Source organism: Tasmannia lanceolata, unplaced genomic scaffold (genome assembly GCF_043159265.1).
Source record: "Tasmannia lanceolata isolate RefF3 unplaced genomic scaffold, GAP_Taslan_0.1 ptg000008l, whole genome shotgun sequence".
Lineage (NCBI taxonomy): Eukaryota > Viridiplantae > Streptophyta > Magnoliopsida > Canellales > Winteraceae > Tasmannia > Tasmannia lanceolata.
In genome coordinates this window covers 10,061,059-10,079,620 of record NW_027518685.1, presented here as the reverse complement: position 1 = coordinate 10,079,620, position 18,562 = coordinate 10,061,059, and the positions used below count along the sequence as shown (strand labels likewise).

Sequence of the window (18,562 nt, the reverse complement as noted above, 5' to 3'; positions counted from 1 at the left end):
GGATCATCCTATGAAGTGTACATTCTTTCCGATCTGTTAAAGGACTGCACATTATGGAAACCTCAATAGATCAGAGGGTTAGGGTCATCCTAGGGTACAGCCTATTTATAGTTTGTGTCCCAACAAATGAATGGTTTGGATTATCCTACGAAGTGGGTCCCACTGTACATTTTGAAAAATACTGGACTTTAGTGCAACACACCATATAAAATCTTATCTTATGTGGATCATTTGACCAGTCATTCCAAAATGGGTCTATTTGCCACTACATACAGTAAGAGCAATGGCTCTATAAATTGATTTCTGAACTTTGTCAGGGAAAGAAGAAATGAAATGAGAAATCAGTTGCCCAATTATATATGATATAGGCCAAACCTTTGCCCCCTTCTGAATAAACTTCAAAAAGATTGTGCCTTGGACAGTAGTTTTCCTGTTTCAGCTTGCCACTAACACATCAAGAACAGAGAAAGTTCGATCAGTTAACAATTAAGTCACGGCGACAGATCCAAATTATACACTAATAATTCAAGCATCTATTGCTATCAATAAGGGCCCGTTTGGATGCCAAGAAGATTTTGATTTGGATTTCTCACATTTGCAGCCTTTTTGCATTATCAAATTCTTGGATTTCTAATTCAGCAGCTGACAGTGAAAAAAATCAAATTTCTAAATTTTGAAATAAGAAATTGGAAATCTAAAGATTTGGCAGTTTCCTTCACCCTCTTTGCTCCTCAACCTCTCCCCTCCAGTAGGAAGCACCCCCTTCCCTCTCTGTCTCCCTCTACATGAGCTGCCGGATCTATTCATTTTGTATTCAAAACTCAAATCCAAATCCAAATACAAAATGGGCGGTATCCAAACGGGCCCTAACTTCAAAGATGCAAAAGAGAAAACAGGGACTGCATTTAACCATTCACCAAAGAGAACGTGGATGAACTGCAAATTGATCATAGTTATGTTATGCTTCAACCACTAAAACCATCAGTAGAGTAAAGTTATGAGGGGGACACGTAAAAACTAATGAAATTGGTTAGAATCAGCTGAAAGGATCGTAAATGTTTCTTAGCAGATATATGATATGGAAATGAGAAAAAAAGAAGAGATGGTTACACTTACACTCATATTACCGATTTGATTATAGTTTTGACTCTTGCCAACATGAAAAGTTAGCCTTTCCACGTGTAAAGATGATGGTCTTTCATTCATAAGCAAGGCTTTAGACTTCGGTTTCTGTGGCCACAGAAATGGTAACATTTTGGTTTGGGTTGGAAATTTCAGTGGAAATCCTGTAAAAACTCCTAAATATATGGAAATACATGCAAATGATGAAATTTAAAGACGGAAATTTAGGAAATGCTAGAATAAGCACAAATACAAATTTAGAAACCATGAGACAATCATATATAATGGTTTAAAAATATTGAACACCTGCTGGCTTGCACAGACAGTTATGTCTGATAATTTAGAACATACCAAATTTCACATGTAATTCGTATAAATATGTATGCATAATACATGCACCACAATTTGCATGCAATTCATATAAATATAATTATGTAATGCATATTGATATAATATACTTCTATAACACTTACAATTTTGGTTTATTCATTTCGGACGTTTCAGTTTAGTCTCAGAGGGGATAGAAACAAAAACATTTAGGTCGTTTCGTGTTGGTTTCGGGGGAAATTTAAAACCATGTTCATAAGAAAATAGACAAACCACCACTCACACTGGAAATGGGTGATCAGAGAGCCGTGTCTTGGTTTTCTAAACAAAGGCTAAATGTAAGTATTCGCAAGCAAGGTGCTGAATTATCGAGAAATGCAGCATTGGACTGAGAACCGGAGCAACTAGTGGATACAAGTTTGCACTAATAATTACATGAAATGAGGATGCTACGTATCAATAGAGGAGAACGTGGATACTAGTCATGGATTATCCTAAGCAAAATGCATTACATCATCTGCATATTTAAGCTGGCGATCGGTGTGTACTTATTTATTGTTAGCTATGAAGGAGAGTAGCTTCTGCCCTAAACAAGCATCATTATTTTTCCACTTTTTGAATGGTATATAATCGGGCAAACCACCAATTCGGGTATGCAAAATTAGCATGACCAAAGCACCCGTATGTTTCAATTTGAAGATGGTTCTCTTTTATTGTCAAATTTCTCATTCAACTTTTAGATAAAAGGAGTAATGTTCAGAAACTTCAATTATAATGAATTATCCCATGCCAAAGTGAGGAATTCATTCCACGTAGAGATTAAAAATTAAGACCATAGTGTATCAAAAGTCATGAAAGTGACAAGCCTGCCTGAAGAGGCACCAGGAAGGAATCTTGATTGTGTCATGGCTGCCCATGAGGAAATTGCTCCAGAGGTCTGATTGAGATTTGAAGGCAATGCTGGAAGCAGACCTAGAAGGTTTTATGATGCTGGGTAGCAGTCATTCATATTATGCTGGAAATATTATGCCAATGGAATTCTTCAACATAAAGGTTTTATGATGCTAAAAAAATCAAAAGGGGTGCTCTGATACCAAACTGATGCAGGAAATTTTATAAAGGAGAGCCAAAAAAGTAAAGAAAAAGCTAATGGTGGCTTTAATAAATTAAAAACTCTTTTATTTTCAAGACCTTTTCAAATTCATTTTTATTTTGAAAAACAATAAACATGTGTCACTTCAACATCCATGTTGTACCAATAGTGGCTTACAAAGCGATAGGAAATATCCTTCCATGTCCTAGTCTAAGATTTGTGAAGTGTTAATAACCACTTCAAAGCTGCATCCGCCAATGACCTTTGAATAATCTTCGAGAAAACTAGTATTTCCTGAATTATATGACGCCAGTAAGCAAACAGCAAACCCATGGGATCACCCCAAGGATGCAGTCGGCATCCAGGGGTCACAGAATAATTGTGTCATTTGGCCGTTGTCGAGTCTATGAGGTTTGAGAAGTCCAATGTACTAAAAACTATTTAGTGCATTGCAAGAAGCCACATGACATCAACATCAAAGCTATGAGCATTGCCTTCATTCATCTTTCTCATGTTTTCTTCTAACTTCTATATCTTCTATAGTAATGTTTTGTCCGGACTTACTGGGTGGGAGTTCTATTCTCTCTCATTTCTTGCTATTATATATACGTCTCATGTTGTGCTAAGACAAGAGTTAGACATTGAATAGACCATATCAAGGAAATAAGATTAGAATATTTCAAAAGATATCTCCAAAATCTATTGAATATATTTATGATCGAATATTTGAGTGTTCAATCATTTTTTTCTTTGATGGGAAGAATCTTAATGAAATTAGGAAGATCTTATCTATTGAACTTTACAATTGATTATGAACTGTAGACACCCCATTTTGACCGGACCCAAGTTCGTGTCGCTGGTGCGAAACCTCGCCAAACCAGTGAGTTAGGGCCTCAAATTACACCCTAAGCTAGGTTAGGGTCCCCCATAGGTCCCTGTAAAATTTCGTCGAAATCCGAGTTGGTTTGCCCTGCGAACGGACCGAGTCAGTGTCGTAGTATAAATGCAGAAGGGGGGCAAATTATCCGCACAGGGGGGTGTCCTTTTGTAAAATAGCCGAGGTTTTGCCTTTTGTCTAATAAGACAAAGCGGGAAGAGTGCAACTAGTAGTTCGCGCGCCTTATCCAAAAGTGGAGTGCCGATATCAACAAAAAATTTTTTTTTATATATATGCAAAAAACCCAAAAATTCGATTTTACTGTTCATTCTCGTTGAAAATCGAGAGAGAGAAATAGAGAGAGAGAGAGAGAGCTTGGGTTTTCCATCGCTCCGGTCATCTCTACCATCGCCGTTCAACATCTCCGGCAACCTCCTCCTCCGGCCAAGCGTCTTCTCCGATCAGATTTTCCGATCGGATCTCCATCAACTCTTCTCCTTTCCCATCGCCTCCGGTCTACCTCCTTCACCGGCAGATCTCTTGCCGGAATCCGTCCAAATTCACCTTCTCCGGTAGATCGAGACTGGAATCCTCCTCCTCCGACCAAGCTTCTTCTCCTCCGGCCTCCATCTGCTCCGGCAGCATCCTTCACCATCCGATCTGTACTCCGATCCACCTCCTTCAGCCTTCCTATACCGGCCATCTCCTTCACCTTCTCCGGTAGCTTCTTTTTCCGGCAACCTCCAACCTTCTCTCTGCAGATCCACCGGTTCCACCACCGATCCTCCTCCTCTCCGATCCATCTCCTCCTCTAGCAACCTCCTTCTCCTCCAACCTTTTCTCTGCAAATCCGACCGGATCTACGATCCTCCTCCGTCCGATTGTCTCCGGCCGGCAGCACCTCCTCCATCTCCACACTCTTTTTCTCCGATCTCCTTCATCTTCTTCTCGCCGATTTTCCGATCTCCGATTACATTTCTGTTCCAATCATTTTCTGATCATTTTCCGATCTCCGATTACAAATCTCGGTTTGCAATTTTCAATCTCAGATCTATTGGTTTCAAAGCCTTATTTCCATTTTCGTTGCAAATTCGAAAGGGAGTGAGATCTGAGATCTCAGATCTCAGATCTGAGAAGAGAAAGAGAGAGAGGGAAGGAAATTTGGGGGAAATCTGTTGCTTGTCTTTCTCCAGCACTTATCCGATTGATCTGATTTCTGGAAGAGCAAAGATAGAAGTAGTAGCTTGATTAGCAGGAATAATCACCAATTTTTGAGGGGAAGGTGAAGAAAATCAGCAAAAAGGTAATGGTCTTATCATTTTCTTATTTCTCTTGAATCAGATCTTAATAGTAGGTTCCTTAGAATTTTGAGCTTGATTTTATTCTCTGGTCACATGGCTAGTGCTTTAAAATGATGTTGTGATTGTTAATATGGTTAAATCAATTTATTTGAGCATAGTGTTTAATGCTAAAATGAAAATCCAGATCTCACGTTTAAAATAATTTTCTGAACCTTAAGCATGAGGTGAGAGATGTTCTTCAATTATTTTGTTGATCATAATCTCGTTCGTATTTATCATGAATTTCTCCCATTTTTTTCTTATTATTTAATTATTTTTCTCCTCCTTTCTAATTCTGTGTTTATTTTAAGCTTAAGTTTAGTCTCTCACATAGTTATATGTTACATACCGATGGTATAAGAAATCTAAAGAAAATCTGTGGATGTTATGGTGTGTCTCTCAATTCAGTTTTTGGATGGAAATCTACGTGTTATAATGCTGTTTAATGTGAATAGGACTGATTTTCAGATACTTTGATTTATTTATCATCGTGGATTTTTTGTAAATACCTGAGAAGAGATGGTTATTTTGTTCAAGATAATTTTTATTTTGATCTGAAATTTTTTGTTGAAACAGGCTCTCTGTTTGGATTTCTTTTGGGTATAATCACCAAATTTTTGTAGTTCTAGTTTCTATTAGAACGAGAATTAGTGTTAAAAATGTTCCCAGATTTTATTAGATATGACTGATTAATACACCAAAGTGGTTTCATTTGATTGAGGTAATAGTGGTTGATTTGGTAACTTAACTGTGCTCACATGTCAAATGGTTATCATAGATGTCTTATTTCTTTACATAGGTTTAGCTCTATGTTCACTTGCTCATCTTGAAGTTCAACTTGAATGGATTACAAGGTTTTTGGAGTTATAGTTGAAATTTCTAGAATCTAATTCTTATTAGGGTCTGTTCATAATCTTGAGTTCATTGAATGATGCAAATTGAGGTGATTTCTGTATGATGACTGAAATTAGCTCCTGTTTTGTATGGCTCAAATACACAAATCTGTCCTTAAATATGTCCAATCCTTGTATAAATCTTGCTCATTTTCTGTACAGATTTGATCTCCAAAATTACCCAGTTTTAGCACATTGCTGCTCCTGTTTTGACACAGTTCTATGATCTGTTATGCCCTCCTGTATTAATGCACATGTCTAAGCACAGTTCAACCCTTTTTGTTAGTGACGGCCATAATCCTTTTGTTGACATGTGCAGTCCTTCACCCTTGCTATGACATTTATGTTAAAAATGAGAGGTGTTACCTCCTGTGCAGGACCAATCAAGGTCCTATTGCTTACTGGATTTCAGTTCTGATTTGCATTGGAGTAAAAATTGAAAGAGAACTGGATACCCAGTTTTGCACAGAACTTCACACATTTGTCGCACTGTTTTACACAAAATTTCAGTTCACGTTTCAACTTGTTTTAGCACTAGGTGGCCCATGATGTGGCCCATAATTCATGATATTCCAGTTCAAGAATTGGGCACCTGTTGTGTCACTATACAGTTTTTGATTGGGCTCTTATTTCGGTAATAAATAGTCCATAGCTGTTGTTCTACGCATAACTGCTGTCCAACAAGGGTATATGCGTAATAGTTGAGACCTTTGATTGATTCAGTTACTGTTCCACAGATTTATGCACTGGTCCAGTGTTCACCGATTTATATAGTTTTTCACTGTTTCTGTTTTTTTTTATTAATTTATATGGCCCTTCACTGGTGCAAGTTTTTAATGATTCATATACTTGTACACTAGTTCGATTCTTTGTTGATTTGGAGTTGAATTGTGTTGAATGGATGGATCAAACGGAATACTTGGCATTTTACAGTTTTTACAATATCAATTTTTTTTTCACTGTTTGCATTACAAAGCTACATTAGCTTAATTCTCCTTCTGCTATCAGTACTATTTTGTATTTTTTATTTTTAAAGTCTGAAGAGAATTGATATAGTTATGAGGCATGGTGTTGTTGCAAGTATTTCTTCACCCAACCTTTCAGATATGCCCCCTGTTATGCATCAAAATTTATAAAAATCAGAAATATCATTGCATGCATTTGTATAATCTGTTAATTTTTTTAATATTCTTCTCTTGTACTAAGCTTTGAGTTAGGGTTTGAAGACGGTAATAAATGGTGTTCAGGTGAGACTCTCTTGAGGTTCATAAACTTGTCTTTTACTTAAATAAATTGTTTTAGGAAAGAAGGAGATCAGATGACTACTCTATTCGATATTATCGATATGAGTACTGTCTGATCTCAAGGCGGGCTTAGAAATATTATCCTGTGTATTTGTGATATCAGATGATTACTTTAGCATCATCTGATTTCACCCCCATATCGGGGCAGTGGTACTTGTGGTTGGGCATAGAAGTGTTTAATGTTGTTTCTTGCTTTATTAGGCTATCCAGCGGCTGGTCTGGACTAATTAACGTTGTTTATCATTGTATGATTGCTATTATTACAGATTGTGCACTCTTTAGTTGTAGATCTTACTTTGCGGATATTTGATTTGTTTTTATAATAATTGAATGAAATTTGAGTTTACTTAGTAACCTTTTTCTTCTCTCTTTGGATAGACTAGCGTAGTCTTCTAGACTTCTTTAGATAATAGAACCTGTACTAGGAGACATACTCTGTCTCGTTAGGCAATCCTCCTTTGGAGGCAAGCCTCATTTGTAGAATCTTCTCTGAGATTGCACCTCAGTTTGTTCCTTTGTTAATTAGAGACCAATTTGGTCAATTAGTTATCTTAGCCTTGCTTACCCCTTTGGGGCAATGATAAGATTACTTGGAGCCCATCTTTGTGTGTGTTTGGGAGACCCGCCTGGTCTTATTCTCTCGTTAATCCTCTTTGTGTGCTTTTTGATTTTGGGAGAACACCCTACTCGGCTTGGCTTCATACCCCTACCCTTATGGGTATTGGGTTGCACATTTGTTGCACCTTGGGGCTAGGTAGCTGTCCGGCCCGGCTGGGTGTTTTTACCTTTGCCAAATATGCACAAGGTCTTTTATTCCTTTTAGACCCGCCCGGTCTCATTCTCTTGCTAAACCTCCTCTTTGTGTGCCGTTTGGTTTTGGAAGAACACCCTACTCGGCTTGGCTTCATACCCTTACCCTTATGGGTATTGGGTTGCACATTTGTTGCACCCTAGGGCTAGGTAGCTGTCCGGCCCGGTTGGGTGTTTTACCTTTGCCAAATATGCACAAGGTCTCTTATTCCTTTTGCTTGTAAGCTTCTCCTTAGTCGATAGTCCATTCGCATAGGAGTCAGCCTTGATTAAGAGAGTCTTTGACTCATTCATCCTTTAGATAGTGTTATTAGAGAGTCTTTGACTCATTTGTCTTTTCGGTAGTGTTGTAGGAGAGTCTTGGACTCATTTGTCTTTCAGGTGTTGTTATTAAAGAGTTCTGACTCAATCTTTCTCTCTTAGAGAGTCTTTGACTCATTTATCCTTTAGTCGGTGTTTTTTGGAGTCTTTGACTCGTGTTTTCATTCTCTTAGAGAGTCTTTGACTCGTATATCCTTTAGTTGTTGTCAGTGGAGTCTTTGACTCGTGTTTTCATCTCTCTTAGAGAGTCTTTGAATCGTGTTTCTGTTTCTTTCAGAGAGTCTTTGACTCATTCGTCCTTTTAGTAGTTTTATTAGAAAGTTTTCGACTCTTGTCTTTCTTAGCGGTGTTATTAGAGAGTCTTTGACTCATTTGTCCTTTTAGGAGTGTTATTAGAGAATCTTTGATTCATTTACCTTTGCTTTTGATAGTGTTATTTGTTTAGGGGTTTCCCCTATTTGCCCTAAGGTTTAGCCCTAGGGTTTTGCTTTGTGTATTTCCCTTAAGTCTTTGACTAAAAGGGTGAAAACAATTAAAATCCAAAAACATATTAAAACATTTAAAAATCCCAAAACATTAAATATTTTAAAACTCAAAAAAAAAAAAACATTCGAAAAATCTTAAAAAAGCCTAAAGTGTTGAGTGTTTTAGAAGTATTAGTTAGGAGAGTTCGTTTCGAACTACGTTGGCTTGATCCTCTTCCACGAGGTACGTAGTGCAGCTTGGGATTTACATCCCAAGTCCAGCCAAACTTTTTTTGTAAATAAATGTTTTAAACTTTCTTTAAAAACCTTTAAAACTTTCATTTTCAAAAGATCTTCCTCTAGAGTTAGGAGTTTCTCCTAGATAGAGAGTTTTAGAGTTAGGTTGTGTCTTTTGATAGGTTGTTTGTTTGTTTGCTTGTCGTGTGCTTGTTTTAGAGTTAGGGGTCTGTCCTAGAGTTATAGGAGCGCCTCCGTCCGGTCAGTTGGCGATTCACATCGCCGACTGATGACTAGAGTAGGATACGCTAGTCCACCCTTGGTTTTCCTTAGGAAATACAGCCTAGTTACACATAGGTTGTAAGAACTACCTGCATTAGCCTAGGGCTAATCTGCATTTAGTTAGGGCATATAGGGTGTCTTAAAATTCACAATTCACTGGAATTTAAATAATCGTACAATAAACTTTAATAATTGGTCCGGTCTTTTAGATCGAGTTTAGGATAGAGGGCTAGGTGTCTTAGGCATCATAGCTTAGAATAGGCGCGAAGAACTACGTTGCCTTGATTCTCGTGGAGGCGGGGATACGTAGGCTTCTTTGGATGAATACCAGACCATCCGAGGACTCGGGCTAATGTTTTAGAGTCTTAGGACTTGTTGTGCTGTTATTGTAGGATTTGATGTGTTTTCTTACTTTATTGTACTGATTCTATACCTTTAGTTATAGCTTGCATGTGTTTGCACATCAGAACTTAGACACCCATTAGGCTTGTCACTCATAACCTAGCTATGCTTAGGTGGCACATCTTTCATTTTATTTTATATGTGTTTATTATTTTTATCCTCAGGAAATGCATGCTTAGGTAGACGATTCTTGAGGATTGTTCCCATTTCAGATGATTTTTACCCAAACTTCTTTGGAGTTAATAATAAATGGCATAAGAGACCAAGTGCTTGCACTCGGACGAATCGGGGGTGCTCTCAGACCTTCCCCATTCGTAACCAGGCACGAACCCATATATATTTCTGGTTATCCATTGTACAGAGGATTTGATTTTAGGGTTCCATGGCATATCCATGGATGGCGACTCTGAGTTTATTTCAGGTATGTCTCGGTTTCGAACCTCGGTTCCGGATCGAGACATATCTCTTTCTTTTATATCGCCACTCGTGCTATGCTATGAGGATGGCATCCGTTTTGAGAGTTCCTTGGTAGAGCTCTCCTTCACACGTGGATGATCCGGATGGTGTGGGGACCCGTTCCCTCGCCGCCGTCCTCGGATCGGGGTCCACATGAACGTATTTTGACGAGAATACTTTGGAAATTTTTGATTGACTTTTTGTGATTAGTGAGCTCAAAGATCTTATGTTCAGAAGTAATCACATGATCATTCAATGTAGGCTCAAATAGATTGGTCAGATCATCAAGAGGTACCACAACCAAACCTGACAAGATTTTAAGTGAAAAAATAGGCGTAAAAATTGTTTTACAAATTTGTTTTACGCCCATTTTACATCAAAAGAAAAGGGGACTTCGGTAAACCTAATAAGTACCCAAAAGTAGATAAGAAGAAGGTGAAATAATGGTTCGTTTGGGAAACCAGTCCCTCGTACAATAGCACGAAATTAAGTTAAAAATCTTCTCTGCCATTTCATTAAGAGATAAGAAAATATAAACATCTACAATGATCTCAATAATCAACACAACTAGGACTCTACAACCAATCAAAATTAAGAATACTAAAAAGATAAATACGATACTAACAACCCTATTATTTAGGTTTCCTAATCGTAACCACTCCCTCTTAATCGTAACTAAAAATCCCATAAAATCTAGAACTTAACACTCCTTCCCCCTTGAAAATAGCCTTGTCCTCAAGGCTGTTGATTTTCTTCGTCTTCTTCACTGTCAAGAACTTGAATTAACTGAAATTGAGGAAACTTGCATTTGTGACCAGGAACAAATCGTTCGTCACAGTTGTAGCACAACCCTTTAGAACATCTCTCCTTCATCTCGCCCATTGTAAGCCTTCGAGGACCCTTCGGATCTGATGTTGGGTACTCATGCTCAATCATTGTACCCTTTTGAAATATCTGGCTCTGCTGGATCTTCTCTTCCATCATCCGCGCCAACCCAATAGCCTCATTCAATGTCTTCGGACGGAAGACTTGAACTTCTCCTGCCAACTCATCCTTGAGACCTCCCACAAAAGTCCCGACCAAGGCCTTCTTAGTCCATCCTTCAACCATGTTAGACAACCTCTCGAATTGTTTTTGATATTCCCGTACCGAAGCTGTTTGCTGAAGTTTGCTGAGTGCCGAATCAAAGTCTTGGAAGTCTGTAGGGCCAAATCTAACATGCAAGGCTAACTTCAAGTCCTTCCACTCCATATTTTTGTGGACTTTCTCGTACCATTGAAACCATTGTAGTGCTTCACTCTCCAGATGGAACGATGAAAGAGGTACCTTCATATCTTCTGCAGTCTGATGGAAGCGAAACAATTGTTCTGCGCGATATACTCATCCCGTTGGTTCTTCTAATCCATCGTATTTAGGGAAATCCAACTGAGTGTACCTCGCTTGGATAGATCCTCCCTTTGTTCCAGACCCTGATGCGTTGTTTCCTCCTAATATGTAACCTTGCCATGGGAAGCCTCATCCTCGATGGATTTCTGCTTTTGACTTTCCATAAATTTGTGAAACATCTCTGCCAAATTGTTAACGGTCTCTTCCAACTTCTCCACTCTCTCTTCTATGGCTGAATTGTTCTTGAGTTGACTCTTTTTTGTCATGCCAAGATCAACCAGCTTTGATACCAAAATGATAGGTACCCAAAAGTAGATAAAAAGAAGGTGAAATTATGGTTCGTTTGGGAAACCAGTCCCTCGTACAATAGCACGAAATTAAGTTAAAAATCCTCTCTGCCATTTCATTAAGAGATAAGAAAATATAAACGTCTACAATGATCTCAATAATTAACACAACTAGGACTCTACAACCAATCAAAATTAAGAATAATAAAAAGATAAATACGATACTAACAACCCTATTATTTAGGTTTCCTAATCGTAGCCACTCCCCACAATTTATTTGGATCTCCTAATCGTACTAAAAATCCCATAAAATCTGGAACTTAACAAAACCACACCATAAAAAGCAGCTATTGGGAAAGAGACCAACAATCTGCACTGTTTTCATAGCATTTTCATCGAAATACTAGGCTGGATCTTCAGCTTACCCCTATTAAATAACTGTTTAGGCCCTTTTTGTTTTGGTTTTTGAGAACCAATTGTGAGTCCAAATCTTGTTATTTGACTCTAATAATCAGCTTTGGACTCACATCGGTTCTCAAAATCCAAACAAACAGTGCCTTAGGGAGCTTTTGGATTGCTGGAATCACGTGATAGAATTGGGATCTGTTTCCAAACAGGGCCTTAGGGAGCTTTTGGATTGCTGGAGTCACTTGATAGAATTGGGATCTGATTCCAAATCCACCTGATTCCGGCGTTTTGTTGAAAAAAGAAACGGAACCAAGGGGCAGAATTGACACTGAGGAAATACGGGGGTAAAGAAATTCTGGAATCCGTTTCCCTCACAAGAGGGGGTGTTCTAATTTGCCGCACCGGGAATGGATTTTTTATTAGAATTGTTTTATCATTCCATTTAAGGAAGAATCAGAATATGATGTCGATTCCGATTCTTGATTCTGGCAATACAAATGCGGCCTAAGGCTGTGTTTAGACGGCACTTTTAACTCTCTCTCTCTCTCTCTCCACGTTGCCCAACAAGCCACCATTAATCTTCTGAAGGAGGAGATATGTTTCTACTTTTGTTTTGGAAAATCCACTCATTTTCCTATTCTATGAAAAAAAACAAGATTCTTCCTGCAACTTTTGTTTTATGTGTAGCTTTAAATGATTTTCTGACTCTCTAACAACCTCTATCATGTCCTTAGAATTAGATGAAGAACCCCTGAAGTAGAATCCTTGAACTTGCCCACAGTAGTTGTTTTACCGACTTCACTCAATAAACAGAACCCACAAACAAGGGGGGTGTGACTCAAATTGAACAAATGACATATCCATTTAGTTAATGTGGGCCATGGGCTCCTCCTTGTGCATGCATGCTAGCTATAGAAATAAAAACTGGTCAAAAAGGGGTCAAAGGAAAAGGCTTTAGAAAGATGATGTAAAGGTTCATAGGCTCTATCATTTGACGTTTTGAACCCACACTACCCATCTTCTTGTGGACAAAGTGTGGCCCATTGAAGCTGTCTTACCTTTTTTTTTCCTCCATCCCAAATCCATGGATTCAATGTACCTGCTATCCCCTTTTTATTCCCCAAAAATCATTCCCTAAACTTCCTCGTTCTCATCATTCACAGACTGAATTGGCTACATCACAGATATCCATTGGCATTGTATTGTCTGCGCCGCATTATACTGTAACTTCCAAAAATTAGAAAATTGAAAAAAAAGGAAAAAAAGAAGAAGAAGAATAAGTACATGAAAACCCTTTAAGCCACACAGAATGAATATATCCTTAATTTAATCAGATATACTGGGGAGAAACCCAATTAAAGGGAATGATTAGTTTATCTGTAACAATGATCTACTGTAGAGTGCATAAAGGGTATATACTAATAATTCAGTGTATGTACTTGTCACTACCATCTGTGACAGTGGGGTCCATTCAAATAGTCTCATATAGATTTCTAAAGGGTTGTGATTTTGAAATTGAAAATTCAATGGTTAATTTACTGAAAATAGTCAATAATCTACCCCCTTGTTTACCAGCCATGTGTATTGGTTTTTGCTACCCATCTCATTTATTTTGAATTTTTTTCATTAATAATCTTACAGTGAGATCTTTCTAACAGATTCACTTATTCAGGGCTAAAATTTCCTTACAAATTCAGCTATATTTTGGACAGATTAGGGCCTCTTTGAATGCCACCAAAATTGGTCCTATTTGCAAAACAGGTTAACCTAAGTTAATTTTCTAACCATTATTGGAATATAGACATTTAACTAAGATAGATATAAAACTCTTACAACCATTATTTGCTTATAAGATCATCTGCAAATTGCTTTTTTGAGGGTATCAAAAGCCATTTTCTTTCTATTTTTAATCTTTCTATAGGGCATTAATTCAGACTGTTCATTTAGTGGCTGCATCTATGTCACTTAATTGTGCTCACACACGCTATTTTGTAGTATAACATAGACAATTACATTTAGGCCATTATCAATTCATAAATTAGAAAAAGGGCAGTGATAAATCGACCCCCATATATCTTAAATCGGCTCTCGATTTAAGATATATGGGGGTCGATTTATCACTGCCCTTAGAAAAATATAGAACATAAACAAGAAGGATTAAACATAATTTTGAGTCCAATCATAGATTTTAGACTGGCAATCAGTTGTCATAATCTAAAACGAAAGGTGATACCATTGATACCAGCAAAATGATCGATCCAAAATCTACAGTCGATCCGTGTTGGTCTTGCATGGCCGGCCAAGGTTTCAAGCAGATCTTTCTAAAAAATATATATATATAGCCGATCGAGTTAAGTCATTTGGTTGAAAATCGGATTTACCCCCAGCAGTTTGACATTATTTCTTCTTTTTACAGAAAACACACTCCAGTTTTCCTAGTTGAACTCTTTTTTATATTGTTATTGTAACATACGCCAAAGCATGTGGGAAAATATTTCAGGGTTTCAAAACAGTATGTAGATCTCGAAGTTATGTTTGTTTTACAGGCAAGTACCTTTCATATATATGACCACTTATCCAATTATTTGATATTTGGGTCCCTCTCTTACCCTCTTTTTGGGACTCTTTCCTTTGTCTCTTATCCATAGTTGCAAATAAACATCATGAATAAGACTGAGAAACCACTTTAAAAATTCATAAAAATCAATGGTGAGATATATCTTCTTTTCTTCTACAAAAATGCCCTTCAACTCAACAACTAATTATAGTAATGATATTTTCACCCCCCCTCTAATTATTTCCACCCCCTTTTGTTTGTCATTTTTTTCTGATAATTATGTCATTAACAAGAAAAGGGAGTAGAAATGCATCCATTTTTAGGAAAAGAGAGACAAAAGCATGGAAATTATGAAAACCGGGTGGAAATATCGAGTTTTTATAATCAGGTCGACGCCCTTGAGTTTTGATCCAATGACATGGGTGACAACAATGTGACATACCAAAATGCGCAGAAACCATATAATTTCAAACAAATATCATTCCCCCTTTACTTATTTTATTTTAGAGTTTTTATATGATGGCCGACCGGGAAATTTACAAGGCCACCTAGCCCTTGCTATTTTGACTGTATGGCATCATATAAATTCTCTTTATTTTATTGCTCTTTAACCCACCAAACTTTCTATCTCAATGTCAACCCACACGAAAAAAGTACCTTTAGCCTATGTTTCTTTCTAGGTAAATTGGGCCTAAATCAAATTTTATGCCCATTTTAAATACACTAGGGGAAGGCTGGCCAAGGGAAGAAAAGGGGGTGAGTGTGTCACTTTCCTATCTTTAAATAGTCTAATGATATTATCGTAAGCTCAGTTAAATGTCTTAAATTCCTGGCTTTCTGTGCAACATTATTACTACCCATTGATAGGCTATGGATTACACCAAAAGTAAAAGAAATGACAGCCCTAATCAAGTCTCATTGTCTAATCCAATCTCTTTCCATTCCGACATCCCTCATACCTTAAAACTGTTCATCGATTTAAGGGAAACAAATATGAAACCAATCAAGTTAATAAGAAAGGCAGCTAATAATATAAGGGATCTTATTTATCAGTAAGTTAGAGGCCCACACGTGTGTGGGGTGATACATGTTTTGTTTGCACGTATGCAGAGTGTATGGCATGAGGGAGGCACATTCATATTCGTTTTTGGATGTGGGAGTAAGGGCCAAAAGTGGAGTCAAAGGGGCAATGTCGAGTGGAAGCCTGTGAGAACTCCATATCCTCCTTCTCTCATCACCCTTTCCACCTCTTGCACCTCATATGCATCTGTCCCCTACAACATAAAACATTCAATGTCATTAGCATACAGAATTTATATTCGCACTCCATTTTTAATAATGGCAACCATTTTTTATTAGCTGTTAAAGGTTGTTATAATTCCTCAAAAGCTTTTTTAAGTAGAAAAGTTGGAATTTGGTAGTAGGACCCATACTGACTTTATTAAATAAAAAAGAAAAATTACAATCTGGTGCATTCCACCTTATTACAATTATATGACATAATCAATAGAAGATCATTGAAAATGGAAGAAAAAAAAAACTAAGGCAGTGTATAGGAAATGATTTTTTCATGCCCCCTTATTCTTTTAATTCATATGATGTGGCTGTTCTCTCCTGAAAAAGTGAGCTGCGGAAATGTCTTTATGCGAAATTGCCTAGCAAATCCCATATATGTATCTATATAATATGTAATTCCCTAGGGACTTTCGTTGAAAGGCATTTCACAGCTGTGCTGTTGCATGAGAGAGCAGCTACCTCAGATGAATTAAATGAATAAGACAAAATCTGCTGAAGAGTGAGCCTGTGTGGCTGCTTTCTCATGTAACAGCCAGCCGCGAAATGCCTTTTTGCGAAAATCCCAAGCAAATCCAATATAAATATATATGAAAAATGACAAAGGAGGTGAAAACATAGCCACTTTAGGTAAAATATAAACAAAAGTGGGAGAACATATTAACATACTATTTGAAGTTACAAGAGGGCTCTCTTTCGTTTGACTTAAAATGGGCTTGAAACGAATTTTACGCCCATTTTTTAGTTGAAAAATGAGCGTAAAATTTGTTTTACACTCATTTTACGTCGAAAGAAATATAGACTAAATAAAAAACAGAATTTTGAATCTTCTCTTCGTTTTTTCGAAGGCGATCGAGTTTTAACGAAGCCAAATTTGTTATTAAATATGTGTCGATTGAGTTGGCGCAGGGTATAAGACTACCTGTGGTATTCCCATATCCAAGCTGAAGTCGTAATATGAACTGGCTGCTGAGAGCTTCATGGAAAGAAACTAGAAAAACAAAAAAGTAAAATTTTAGAATTCAATATTAATGATTTTTGAATCTTCACAAGGAACCCATCTACGGCTAGACTCAACTCACCTCGACCTGATTCTGCAGTGACTGAACGTAATTAATTATCTCATCTAGCATTACTGCCATTCCCATTGTCTACAATCCAATATCGGCAAATGAGCGAAAATATTAGAAAATAAATATATAAATAATTATAAACTCCAATATAATTAACACAAAAACTCAATATTGTTTAATCCTTACCTTATAGCAGCCAGGAACAAGGTCTTGCAAGCACCTCATTCTTTCATTGATTTTCTCTCTTCTTACCTGACCCACATCAGAACAATAGAGTTCAATAACATGTCCCAATAAAATGAACTCTATTTTCTATATACATTTTAAGTTTCCCTTTTAACTCTCTTTCAAGCTGATTGAGGTGAAATTTACTGCTTTACCCTTTCAGCTAGGCTGTGGCTATCAGTAGCTTGTCCTCTTCTTGCCCTGACATGAATAACCTCCTTTGGTTTCTCCACTTGTTTCTCATTGCTTCTCCCTATCTTCCCCCTCCCTAAGCTCTGAACAAGATAAAAGAAAAAGCCCATCACGTCAATCCTATAAAAACATAAGCCAAACTCAAAAAAATACACCAAACAAAACAGAGTGAAAAAACAGAGCAAAACACACATTTTTTCTTTTATTCTTCTCTTCTTCCCCTGATACAGTTTCAGACACTGGAGTTGAAGAATTCCCAGAGCTGCTTTCTGATATTGCCACCTCCTTCTTCCTCTTATTTGCCTGATTCTCATCAATTACTGAAGCCATGAAGTGAGGATTGAGCGCGGAGTTCGGACAATCCACAGCGAAAAAACCCGGAAAATTATCCCCAAAAGACGCTGGAAAATCGGGTTGCTGAGACAAGAAATTGCCATTGGAGAAACCCATTAAGCTCTGTATGGGGTTCTCTGTGACACTGGAATTTAGCTCTGAAAAATGGGTTATTAATTCCATGTTTGAATCTATCTCTAAGAAAGAAAGGGAGGGTTTGAAGCTCTGAAAATCTTGTGAGAAGGAAGCCATGAATTCGATTTGCAGAGCTTGAAGAGTGTTCAATTCTAACAGAGAAAGCCCAAAGGGTGTTTAAATAAGGCAAGGGGGAGGGAGACATTTATGTGGGAGTTTTTAGTTGGGAAATGTTATCAGTATTTTGATGAGGGCACTCTCACTTTATTAAAAGTACGGTATGGCCTGCACCATAGATGATCCAAACCGTCCATTAAATGGACCACAGCCTAAATAGGTTGTGCCCCAAAAATCAATTCCATTCCTAACCCTCCAATCAATAGACAGTTAGGGTCAACCCTCTAACATTCAGATCGGAGGGTTAGGATCAACCTATGGGAATGATTTTTGGAGCAAAACCTATTTAGGCTGTGGCCCATCTAATGGACGGTTTGGATCATCCTATGGTGCGGGCCATACCGTACATTTAATAAAGTGAGGAGTGCCCTCATCAAAATACAGTAGTGCTGATAACATTTCCCTATAGATACAGTATGTATAGGGATGGTATTGTGCATGTATGTGTATTCTAAACTCTAAAGCAGTAAAACAGCCACGTGGCAGTTCCAGCTTCTGTGCTTCTGCTTCCTTGTTGGGTCCATTTCTTCAAATATGTCCAGGAAGATGGCTGGGCAAATAGTTTTTA

The 18,562-nt window shown here is 37.6% G+C and overlaps 1 protein-coding gene across 1 annotated transcript; it reads right to left on the bottom strand.

Moving 5' to 3' along the window:
• Window positions 1-15,591: 15,591 nt before the first annotated feature.
• Window positions 15,592-18,040, bottom strand: LOC143882686 (transcription factor BEE 3-like). The gene is made up of 6 exons (XM_077386135.1): window positions 17,542-18,040; window positions 17,313-17,432; window positions 17,119-17,184; window positions 16,942-17,010; window positions 16,782-16,850; window positions 15,592-15,840 (listed from the first exon to the last, which is right to left on the bottom strand). The coding sequence occupies exons 1-6, from the start codon at window positions 17,932-17,934 to the stop codon at window positions 15,745-15,747; spliced, it is 813 nt and encodes a 270-aa protein (XP_077242250.1). The 5' UTR covers window positions 17,935-18,040; the 3' UTR covers window positions 15,592-15,744.
• Window positions 18,041-18,562: the final 522 nt, after the last annotated feature.

Coding starts and splice junctions, on each gene's coding strand:
- LOC143882686 (XM_077386135.1), bottom strand. CDS start 17,934: ATGGCTTCCTTCTCACAAGATTTTCAGAGCTTCAAACCCTCCCTTTCT. Junction 16,851..16,941: donor CACTGCAGAATCAGGTCGAG/GTGAGTTGAGTC, acceptor TTGTTTTTCTAG/TTTCTTTCCATGAAGCTCTC. Junction 15,841..16,781: donor TGGATATGGGAATACCACAG/GTAGTCTTATAC, acceptor TTTATGTTGTAG/GGGACAGATGCATATGAGGT.